This window comes from Leptinotarsa decemlineata, unplaced genomic scaffold (genome assembly GCF_025532065.1).
Source record: "Leptinotarsa decemlineata unplaced genomic scaffold, Ldec_3_MD MMD2_tig00000505_RagTag_RagTag, whole genome shotgun sequence".
In the NCBI taxonomy this organism is placed as follows: domain Eukaryota; kingdom Metazoa; phylum Arthropoda; class Insecta; order Coleoptera; family Chrysomelidae; genus Leptinotarsa; species Leptinotarsa decemlineata.
Genome location: NW_027412549.1, coordinates 15,902,757 through 15,915,328, shown reverse-complemented (window position 1 = coordinate 15,915,328; position 12,572 = coordinate 15,902,757). Strand labels below are relative to the sequence as shown.

Below are 12,572 nucleotides of genomic sequence, written 5' to 3'. Positions count from 1 at the left end.
ACCGGTAAGAAATTTTGCCCGAATAAAGAGGTTATCGTTGAAACTGAGGGTTATTTCGAGGCAGAAGATAAATCGTTTTATAGTCCAGTCATTATAGTAAGTTCACCTCGGAATTCGAGATACCCAGCTGTAAGTCTGTAAATACTTGTATATTGACACCCTAAAAGTTGCCTCAAAACCTACATATGGTAGGGTGAAAGCAACTATTAAATTTCAAGGTCAAAGGTCACAAAAATCGTTTTTTTGCGCTATTTTTGGAAATATCTCATTTCCTATGGGTTTTTTGCTATTTATATTTGTTATCAATATTGTAGAATATAAAATTCTCTACAAATTTTGTTTGAACAAATTTTTTATACAGTAAACCGTTTTCGAGATAGAGGGCGGAGAGCACGCGTTCACAGCATCACTTCAGGTCAACCGGTGCCTCCGGTCGAAAACGCTCCATATATAGTTGATGAACTATCGATAAATCAATGATTATAAATATTTGTCAATTTTTAATAACTATTATATTATATTTCATCATTTTTTTCCTAACTTATCCACTTTTTATTCAGTATTAATTTATTTAACAACACTTACCTGCCCATGTAATTGCAGAATTGTTAATGAAAATATAGGAATTATATTTGAATTTTAACCTAATTAATATTTATAGCTTCTTACATGATGAAAAAAAACAAATGAATTATGAATTAATCTTTTTATTAAAAAATATCATTGAATACATTTATTTTTATTGAAGGTAAAGAAATGGAATGAAGGGTACAAAAACTACAATTTATAATTTTAATCATCTTCTTCCTCTTCATCGTCGTCTTCTGGCTGCTGGTAAATTTCAAACTGGTCTTCATTATCGTCTTCAACGACATTTGTCTCAAGTTCTTCCATGATTTCGGGGTCAAAGGTTCCATCTTCGTTAATGTCGCTCTGATATGGTAGAGCATTAAGACAAGCTTGCCCATTACATTGGCCACAAGCTGAAGAGCATTGCAAGCCTGCTTTCCTGCATCCGCATCGCGAACCACAACCACTCTTGCAGTTGCAGAAAATTGTATTTAGCAAATCTTCTGGAGCAGGTGGTAAAATTGTCATGATAGGCTCCAGAAAATCATTTCGCATTGCAACCCCATACCTGAGGTTCCAAATCATGTCCTAACCAAGGTTGAACTTGATAATATACACGGTTGAAATGTTGATGAGCAGCTGCACTTGTTGGTGGAATATTTGAAAGCTGCACAGGTTTATTAAGTTTTGTAGACTTGACGTAATGCATATAACGAAGATGATCGAGACTTTTCACAGATTTCGGAGCATTATAGACTGCCAATAAGGTTTGAGTTCCACTCTCTAATAATCTATGGGCCAAACAATTTTCTTCCTCAAATGCTGCAGCTAGTTCATCCAAATTTGTCAGTTTCTCAAAAACTTTTAAAAATGATTTTTTCCCCTTTTAAAAAGCGCAGAAGTTGTGTCACAGTTAATGCGTGAAGAAATAAAATATGTTTTTTAGAATGTTTTTAGTCGAGTATATCTCCGTTTTTACATTACCTTTCCCAACTTTTTTAAAGAAAATTTCTTGTTCGTAAGACAGTGTACGCCCAATTAAAATGACAAGTAAATCAATATCTTGTGCTATTATAACTGCAGTTTTTTTAGACTTTGATTCTTCAATTGCAGTTTCAACAATAAGAACATCCGCATCTATATATGGCGCGTTTTCGACCGGAGGCACCGGTTGACCTGAAGTGATGCTGTGACCGCGTGCTCTCCTATCTCGAAATAAATAAATAAAAAAATTTTTTTCACAAAATTTGTAGAGAATTTTGTATTCTACAATATTGATAATAAATACAAATAGCAAAAAACCCATAGGAAATGAGATATTTCCAAAAAAAGCGCAAAAAACCGATTTTTGTGACCTTTGACCTTGAAATTTAATAGTTGCTTACACCCTACCATATGTAGGTTTTGAGACAACTTTTAGGGTGTCAATATACAAGTATTTACAGATTTATAGCTGGGTATCTCGAATTCCGAGATTCTTACCTAATTTAAGCTTAAATGACTGGATTATTACAAAAGTGGTGTTGGAATGTTGAAGCGGCGCTTTAATGATTGCATGGTTCTTCATGGGGATTACGTTTATTCATTTATCCAGATTTGGAATACATACAGGTATAAACCCAAAACAGTATCCGCTGATACATACATATCTCCAGTTCACAAAAACAAAGAAAAAGCCTTAACTTTTAGATATTATTAAATTTCATTACAGGTATAGATTACATGTGAAAAATTTGTTTCAAGTTACTTTTGAAGTGAGATAAAGAGATACAAGAAATTTCCATCTTCAAGCAGTATTTATTGAAACTATTACTAAGCCTAGGAATAGGGGCGGTTTGATCTAAATTGGTATGTTTGAAGCTTACATTGAGAAATTGTCTATTTCTAGTGTTTCTGGATGATACATGGATAGACACTAAGTATAGTAGTTCTGGAGCATCATAGTAATTTCTGAGGATTTTAAACATGAAGACCAAGTGCGAGATAGTTACTTGTATTTCTAATATTAATATGTTGAATGTTAATCTAGCTGAATGTAAATCATCAACGATATAAACATCATTTACCCTGAAGTTTGAATATCTAATGAATTTGTTTTGGATTCTCTCACATCTAACCTTATAGAGGTAATAGCCGGGACTCCAGTTGATGCTGGCAAAACTCTACTATATACATAAGCAAAATACAGTGTGTAACAACGAAAACGTAACAGAGCCGTTTTTGAATATAAAAAGTAAGATTTTCAAAAAAAACTTGGACATGTCGATTTTTAATTAAAGGGGGACACCTTCCAGAATAATCAGATTTTTTGTGGTACACACCCCCTCGGAGGGGTGCGTCCGACGACCTTTATTTAGATAGGGAAAGTAGTTCGAGTGGCACCTTGTTTTAAAGTTCTTTCGAATACCTTTACAACTCTGTTAAAAGAAAATTTTTGTAACGATTAGTTTTCGAGATGATTTGAAGTCAAAATTGCCATGTTAATAATACATTAGACAGACCACTCGGTAACTTGTATGCCTAAATAAAAAAAATTTCGAGCAGTTCTTCTCATCAGTTTTTTGTTAAATAAAATCCCTTTTTGAAAATCAATACCCACTCCTCTTCTTCCAATTTTCATTAGTACATCGTTCGATTGTTTTGTTTAAACGGGTCGTGTATTGTTATTTGTTAAAAAATGCCTTACACTACTGCTGAAAGGGTTCCAGTTATTACTTTATTTTTTGGCAACGACCAAAATGCTAATAGAACATCAATTTTATTTAACGAGTTAAACCCTGGTAAACACCTAAGCAGAAATCACGTTCTGGATTTGGTCACAAAATTCAGGGAGACAGGTTAGGTTTTAAATAAGAAAAGAAATGTTCAGAGAAGGGTAGTGAATGACGATAATGCGATTGGAGTGATTGGTCAAGTCATCCCCAATCCCAGGTTAAGTACCAGAGGTTTATCAGCAATGGCCGGAATAAGCCATATGAGCGCATGGAGAATCCTTAAAAACCACAAATTCCATCCTTACAAAATTAAACTTGTTCATGAACTCAATGAGAATGATTCTGACCGAAAACAGGAGTTTTTTGAGGGCATGAATGAGAGATTAATGCAAAATCCCGAGCTGCTTTATAACATCTGTTTTCCGGACGAAAGCTCATTTTATTTAAATGATTGCGTGAACCGTCACAATTGCCGTTATTGATCGGATGAAAACCCAAGATATAACGCAGAAATACGTACCCAGCAACCTCAAAAGTTCAATATCTGGGCCGGAATATTAGACAATCATATTATAGTTCCATTTTTCATTGATGGAAATTTAACCGGTAATTCTTATTTACAACTTCTTGAAGAGGCAATACAACCTCGTATAGTTGAAATAATTGAACAGGATCCAATATGTCAAGATGAATTTATCCATTTTCAACAAGACGGCGCACCACCCCATTATGCCCAGCAGGTTCGAAATTTTTTGAATACTCATTTTGAAGGACAATGGATTGGCAGAAGAGATACAATTGAATGGCCAGCACGATCACCAGATTTAACACCACTGGACTACTTTTTGTGGGGATATTCAAAGTCTAAAGTTCATGCTACACAGCCAGCCAATTTGGATGAATTACGTCGTAGAATTATTGATGAATGCCGAGCTATAACTCCTGAGATGCTGAATAATGTAAGAGCAAAATTCGAACAAAATCTTTATTGTTACATGGAGCAAAATGGCGCACATTTTGAACATTTACTCTAAATTTCCTATGTGAGTTACCCTTATTAGGTGTTACTTTTTTGTGTGTGCTTTAAAAACAATTATTGGGATTTATTAACTTTTTTAAACAGTTTTTTAAACTTTTCTGTGTCATCAGCATTCAAGGAAATCAGCAGGTTGTATTCGTTGTGTAGGTAAGTTTTTAGTATGATTCACTTTTTTATCAGAAGCATAAAATATCCACGTCTAAAGGCAACCTTCATAAGGAGGTGCCACTCAATTCACCTAAAATGTAAGGGTGGTAACCAGCCCCATCCCCCGAAAAAATCTCCTCGTAATAAACAAATAATTCTTACTTTTTAACGAAATCAAATGGACACATATTAGCAGGTTGTCATAAAAAGCAAAAATTTATTTTTTTATGAAAGTTCTGAACGTAAATTGTACCTTAAAAACAATTTGATATATTTTAAAAAGAGTTGACCTCAATAAAAATACCTTTAAATCTTCAAATTATCTCGAAAACTAATCGTTACAAAAATTTTTTTCAACAGAGATGTGAAGGTATTCAAAAGACCTTTAAAACAAGGTGCCACTCGACCTTCTTTCCCTATCTAAATAAGGGTCATTGGACGCACCCCTCTGAGGGGGTGCGTACCACAAAAAATCTGATTAGTCTGAAAGGTGTCCCCTTTAATTAGAAATCGACATGTCCAAGTTTTTTTGAAAATCTTACTTTTTATATGTTATGCCATGTTAAGTTTTCGTTGTTACACACTATAATGATTTGTGAACGTCTTGCTTGTTGAAAATTTTGCAAATCCTACTAATGAATCCTAGCATCCTGTTACATTTGTTTATGGTATATGCGCATTGTAATTTAAAACTCCTAAATCTTTAATATAGTTGAACTTATCCAAATTTTTTCCAAGTAATTTGTAGTCAAATTCAATCAAATATTGATTTTTCGTAAATGAGATAGTTGAGCATTTTTTGTTGAAGAACAATCGATAAACGTCAGACTGGACGTCTAAGCAGTCTGCCTTTGACTTTATTCTTGAAAATATTTTTAGGACTCAGCGTACAACAATATTTTGAAAAAATTGAACCATTTTTCACGTCATTTATAAAGATTGAAAATAATAAAGGACCCAGGTGGGAGCCTTGTGGTACTCCTGACGTTACAGCAATAGATGTGAATTTGAAACGATTCATTGTCACAATCTGTGAAAAATTGAAGACATAGGAGGAGAACTCCGGCAGTAGATCACCATGTACACCAATACGTTGATGAATAAAGCCTGGGACTTTTCGAGCCTTTAGATCTTTCCAATATGTTTGTAACCATCAAAAACTGCATGGGAAATGACGGCCGGTTCATCCGCCATCTCACGCATTATTTGCGATGGGTCAGTCTCCACCAGGGTTCTCAAATCCTCGTCCTAGATTACTGTAGGTCGACCACTTTGGGGCTCACATTCAAAGCTAAAAATCTTTGAAATTAAATTCCGCAAACCATCTTCGAACAGTGCGTTCATCAACACTATCATTGCCAAATTCCTGATTGATTTTTCCAGCTGTTTTGGCAACGCTTTGGTTTAATTCGTTTAGAACGACGTCATATAGTAATAAGCTGAAAAGAGGCAAAAACTAAGAATTTAGAAAAATCGGCAGCATCAATGTACAAAATTCTCTATCAATCAGTATACAGTGCTTTTTTTTTGAACGGGTCAACTCAAAAAATTGAAATTTTAGATAATGAAATTAATGCATGAATACTTTATTTTGAAGTGAAATTGACAGATGATATTTTCAAGATGGCGACTGGGCGCCATCTGAGAAAAAAATTAAATGGAAAGGGGGGTCTTGTGACACATCTTTTTGAAGCTCCTGACAAATGCTTCACAACCTTAGGATTCAATGTCAATATATTTTCAACTACTACAAAATGGCGGAACTTTTAATATTTGCCTAAATACATTGACATTTAACTACATAATGAGAGGTAATAAGCTTGAGGTCAGTTTAGAAGATGCTCGAAAAGGTTGCCTTGAACTTCTTGACATATGAAAAGCCTATCCGATATTTCACGCCAAACATTTTCGAACACAGTAACGTCAATATTTCTACAAATATTTATTATTTATTGCCGTATATCCAATATTGAAGCAGGTTCAGTTTCGTACAACTTTTACTTCAAATAGCCCCATAAAAAAGTCCAAAGGTGTCAAATCTGGCGAGCGGGCTGGCCATTCTGTAGGACCTCGACAGCCCATCCAACGACTGGAAAAAGTAGTATCTGAATAGTTTCTCACTTGTCTGCAGTGATGTGGTGGTGCTCCATCTTGTTGGAATACAATATCCATATCGAATTCATTAGGATTCGCTTCGACGATTTCAGTGATGAGAGGGTCAACAGTAGTTTTCAGCATATTCAAACACAGTTCTCTTGTTGAATTTTGATCAATGAATAGAGGTCCTATAATATGGTTTCCCAATATTCCTGCCCAAACGTTCGTTTTTTTCTGGATATTGGGTATGTGTTTCCCGGAAAACGTGAGGGTTGGTGACACTCCAATAACGTTAATTTCGTCTGTGTCGTCTGCCGTTTAAAAAAAATTACATTCGTCACTAAAACAAATATTGTGGAGATAGGTAAGATGCCTTGCAATGGTTTCCGTCATGATTTCGCAGAATGCTGTTCTTTGATCAGGGTCATCTTCAGTTAATTGGTGTACCATTTTAATTTTATATGGATGATACCTATTCCTCTTCAAAAATCTCCACACAGTAGAAGGAGACGCCTCACAAAGATTCGCAACGGAATAAGTAGACTGTTCAGGATTTACTACCATCTCACCAATTATTTGCACTTGCTGTTCTTCCGGAATGGACGGATGACCTGGGGGCTTTTTGTTATGTACACTATTGGTAGTTGTGAATTTGGATACAAGATCCCTCAAATATTTTCTGCAGATAGGACGATTCGTAAAACGTTCATTGAAAATCCTTTCGGTCTCGTGAAAGTTACGCATCGCACCGTAAATTAAAATCGCCTCAATTTTTTTTCCAATTGACGAGAATTGACCATTTTAGAGATTGTTGACGCGGTCCTTTTCTACTAGTAAAACCGAAAACTAAATGAGAATATTCTAACTGAACAATGATGTTCATTGTCGTACTGACATTTTCTGTCGTTTTTGTAATCGAAAAATAACTTAACAACAAACCTTATCGGGTTGTTGAAATTGCCATATAGCAGATAAAAAGGAATATTTCTAGAAATATCGATATCAATGTGTTTGTCTTTAGGAAATTATTAAATGTTCCGCCATTTTGTAGTGGGTGACTTCATATTCTAGGGTTGTGAAATATTCGTCAAGAGCTTCAAAATGATATGTCACAAGACCCCCCATTCCATTAAATTTTTTTCCAGACGGCGCCCATCTTGAAAGTTCATCTGTCAATTTCACTTCAAAATAAAGTATTCATGCATTGATTTCATTATCCCAAATTTCAATTTTTTGAGTTGACCCGTTCAAAAAATAAAAAGGGGGGAAATTAAAGAATATATCACGACAGAATAAAGTACATATTTCTTGAGATATGGAGCTACAAAAACACATAACATCAAAACGGACATAATTGTCTAAACAACCCGATACAATAAAACTTCTCTGTGAAGTGAAAATAAGTTGGAATACAGCAAACATAATAACTATTTCTATTTATTTCTATTTGTTTCCAATAAACATATTTATAGATTTAAATGTTTTATTGAAAAGCGATTATAGGCAAATTTTTCATTAATGAAATAGTTTTTTTCGGGCTCTTTCTGTTTTTCATGTAGTTTCAATCTGCATTTCATATAACTCCTGAAAAATAACACAGAGGTATTCGAAATTCAGGTATAGTACTATTATAATACTTATCCGAAATTTAATTTTGATATCGTAATGACTACTGAGTTAATTTCAGTTTGTCCTTTGGGTATACTCATGTGAATCCACAAAAACCAAATAACTCAAACCGACTTGACCCAGTTTCCAAAGAAGTATGCGGTGTATAAAGAACAACAAAAAACCACTTCGGATAAATCCTCAATAATTTCTTATATCATATCAAGACCAATAAATCTATCAACTCACCAATAAACAGATAATTAAAAACCATAAAAACGGTAAATATGGCAACGTAGATGTAAACTCACCTGGTCCTGAAGTGATCGAGCAAGCATGAAACAAAACAAAGTGCAATCAGACCGCGATAGTCAGTTTGTTGAGTACCGGCAAAGGTAACGTTGATATTTCGTTAGTGACACAGTCACTGCTTCACCTGGTCACCTGCTTATCGAGAAAAAAGAGGAAGTGACAAGCAGTGCAAAAAAGAGAACATAATAATTTTTTAGTGCTTTTCCTTTCACTGGTAAGATTTTTCATTTATATTTTTGGTTTCGTAGTCGGCTGGTTGAAAAATAGTAACAGTATCGTCAAATTTATTTTGAAATGAAAACTCGTTTTTCTATATGTTTTTCATTCTTTGGTGTTGAACAATTTTTTTTTAAACTGACAAAATAATATACAATAACTCACAAACAAGATACCTACAACTAATATAGGTGAAAGTACGGAGCTATAATCAAAATTTTCAAGTATTGAAAGTTGAACTGATTTTTTTAGAAGAAATATTTGCATTTAAGTTTACTCTGATGATATACAGGGTGTCCCCTGTAAATCAGAACTGGACGTGTAATTGAAAATTTCAAAGAACACGTCAATTTTTATTTCTAGTGGGACTGATTCTGATATGGAAATCATACCCGAAATTTCACCCCCCTGCGGTCATCAACTACCCCCCTATTTTTTTCAATGACATGGGGGTTCAAATGATACATCATTTGAAATATATTTTGTCTCTCTATTACTTCTGTAATTTTTTTCGAAATTGGTTTATTCGTTAGTGAGAAATTGAACGTGAACGTTTTTTTAAGAAAAAACAGAAAATTCGCTGTCGCTCATTTTATTGAGGAAATCAACAAAAGTAATATCAATGGCAGCACAATCAACGGATAAAGTGTTCAAAATGACCTCCAGCTAGTTCCATAACATATACAATCTTCTTTCGAAAGCGTTCCTTACATTATTGAAGATGTTCGCTGTCAAAAATCGGCATTCCCGAACAATATCTGTCGCAGGTCTTCTAGATTTGTAGAATGGACGGCTCTGTTAGTTTTTTCTGCACTGGTAGTTTTTGTTGAATCTATTTGTCGCAGAACAAAAAGTAGATAGTTCGCCACTGTCACTTCGTCTCCAATTATTATTCAGTCATCCTTGTTCACTGTTTTCCAACATGGCTTATTCTATTGTAGAAAAAAAAAGAAATTTTTGCCACCTATTATCGAAATAATGATTGTGCTAAAGCTGCTGTATATATTTATAATACGAATCATCCAGACCACAACGTGAACCATCAATACGTTGAACAGTTGATGGATACTTATGATGTACTGTTTGGAACCTTTGGAGTAGTAATGAATATTACTGGAGTTTTTCCCAACAACAAATCGTTAATTTTACACGTGTTTTGATCACCAAGTGATCATCTTCAAGAGGAAGATGAAACTGTGAACTTCGCAAAATTGAAGCTATTTATGCTATACAGATATTCATACAGGTAAACCATACAGGTATACTACCCATACAGGTATATCACCCTAAATTCATTTTACAATTGGCCTTATCTATTATAATACAATATGTCCTTATGTATGTCCTTATGTCCTTAAATATTACAGCTATATATAAAACAATTTTCAGCGATATAAAATTGATTTCACAATATTGCCTATCTAAATATACACACATCGGAAAAGTCTAGGGATATTTTTATAACATACTAAATATCATAAAAATAAATGCATGAGGTCGTTTAATTTCGATTAAATTGGTACACTCGACCACCCTGTAGATTTCTATGGGTTGAACAAAGCCTGCAAAAACGGTAACTAATCTTTTATCAAGTTTTTTACAAACTGTAGGTTTTCGGCTAAAATGAATAATCTGAAAGTGTCGAGTTTGTACATTCTATGCAGTTCTTGCTCAGCAATTAAACTGGAAATATTGTGCTTTAACATGGAACGCCATCACTTACCATTGGCTGAGATGAATAGAGCTGTAGGGCTTCTTCAAGGTGGTATGCGACAAAATGATGTAGCTTTTCGTTTGGGGGTCTCCCAAAGTGTTATCAGTCGATTGTGGCGGCGTTTTCGTGAAACTGGCAGTCCAGCCGAACAACATCCAGGGCGAGGACGCGCTACAACTGCAGTTCAAGACCGATTTTTGGTCTTAACCGCAAGAAGACAACCGACAATCACAGCACCTGAGTTGGTTAACGTGTTGCAGCAGACGCACCAGGTAACCATTGGTCGTGATACTGTCAGAAATCAGCTGCATGAAGTAGATCTCCACAACAGAAGGCCACTTAGATGTCCACCTTTGTCGAGAGGCAATCGCGGTAAAAGATTATAGTGGTGTCAAGAACATCAAAACTGGGATGCAAATGATTGGGCCACAGTTTTGTTTACAGACGAATCCAGATTTGGATTTCATCCAGATTCTCGTCGAGTAAGACTCTGGAGACGACCTGGAAATAATGAACGTTTGAGACACGTCCGGGAAGTCCACACATACAGAGGTGGTACAGTAATGCTATGGGGCGGAATCATGATCGGCGGCAGAACCGATTTCGTTTTTCCAAATCGCTCCCTCACAGCCCGACAGTACCTCGACACCATTCTTCTACCTATCGTCCGTCCGTTTGCTGGTGCTGTAGGTGAAAACTTCCACCTAATGCACGATAATGCTCGTCCACATGTCGCCCGTCTAGTGACTGACTGGCTCACCAACGAAGGAGTTGATGTATTGCCATGGCCAGCACAATCACCGGACCTGAATCCCATCGAGCATGTGTAGGACATGCTCCAACGAAGAAATACTCCGCATATGGGAAACATTCACACAACGTTTCAATTGAGAGAGCTTTTAATCGCTGAATGGGCAAATGTACCTCAACAAGACATTGACAATCTCATTTTGTCGATGCACGATAGATGTAGGGCCGTAATAAACCAGCGTGGAGGCCATACTTTGTACTGATTCCAATTTTTTTTGTATTATGATTTTTTTTCGGGGTGCCAAAGAAGAGCCATATTTTTTTTTAGTATTGCTTATATGCGCACTCAGTATTTTTGACCATTTAATAAATTTTGTTGTAAGTTACATTCGTTAAATAATCACCCGTCAACTGTTTTTTCCCTAAAGCGATCTAAAAAAAAATTATTGTCATTTTTAAAAATATCCCTAGACTTTTCCGATGTGTGTATTTACAATGTGTAGTAATCAGTAAACCTAACAATATCATTTCAACAAGCTATACAGTATGCTATTTGGTATTTGTCCGTTATCGTTATTCGTAATATTATTATGTTTACTTATGTCTACACTCTCATAGGCATCTAGTTGCCTGTTGTTGTTAACTTATCTAACTAATCTTAATGAACTGAAGTCTATGGAATGGTTTTGTTGCAAAATATGATGGGCGACTGCTGATTCTTCAGGTCTTCCATATTTTAAGTGTGATATGTGCTCCTTATATCTTACTTTAATAGATCTTTTTGTCTCTCCATAATATTTTGTATCGCAGTCCTTACATTCAATTTCGTAAATTCCAGACTTTTCCGAATTCTCGACTTTGTCTTTTGGACTTCCCAAAAGGGAAGTGTATGACTTGCTTTAAAAACCACCCTCATACCAAGTTCCTTGAAAATCTTTCCAAAGTTCTTCGTATATTGGTGGTATGGAACTGATATGTATTTATCTTGGTTTTTGTCCTTTCTGAAAGTCGAGATTTCGTTCATTCTCAACCTAAACTTCTTCTTCCTTATTATGTCATCTACAATACCCCTCGGGAAACCGTTAGTGGCTGCTATTTCCCGTATTGTAAGTTTTTCTTTTGTGAACCTATCATGTGTTAGAGGGAAAGTCAAAAGACGATGCACCAAAAAATTCAACCCAGCACGTTTGTGCTGTCCACAGTGATGTGAACTGTCAGGAATATACCTTTACGTGCTTGTTTCTTTTGGAAATATATCGTATTCAAAGTATTTACCTAGGATTTGGCTAAGGTATGTGAATGATATTTTCGCGATATTCGATACCATAAAATCGAATATTGAGGACCTTTTTAAATAATAGATGTCCATCAATAAAATTCACGTAAGAGTTGAAAATAAGGACAA

General features: G+C 35.2%; 1 protein-coding gene and 1 long non-coding RNA gene across 2 annotated transcripts in view; one reads left to right on the top strand and one right to left on the bottom strand.

Moving 5' to 3' along the window:
• LOC111505526 (whirlin) overlaps nucleotides 1-8,579 on the bottom strand; it is a 112,325-nt gene extending 103,746 nt beyond the window's left edge. Inside the window, exon 1 of the mRNA XM_074174072.1 lies at nucleotides 8,487-8,579. Within this exon, the coding sequence (XP_074030173.1) occupies nucleotides 8,487-8,513 (27 nt within the window). The 5' untranslated portion in view covers nucleotides 8,514-8,579. The remainder of the gene's footprint in view (nucleotides 1-8,486) is intronic.
• LOC141481817 (uncharacterized) overlaps nucleotides 8,545-12,572 on the top strand; it is a 90,857-nt gene continuing 86,829 nt past the window's right edge. Inside the window, exon 1 of the long non-coding RNA XR_012465197.1 lies at nucleotides 8,545-8,701. This is a non-coding gene — a long non-coding RNA (uncharacterized lncRNA). The remainder of the gene's footprint in view (nucleotides 8,702-12,572) is intronic.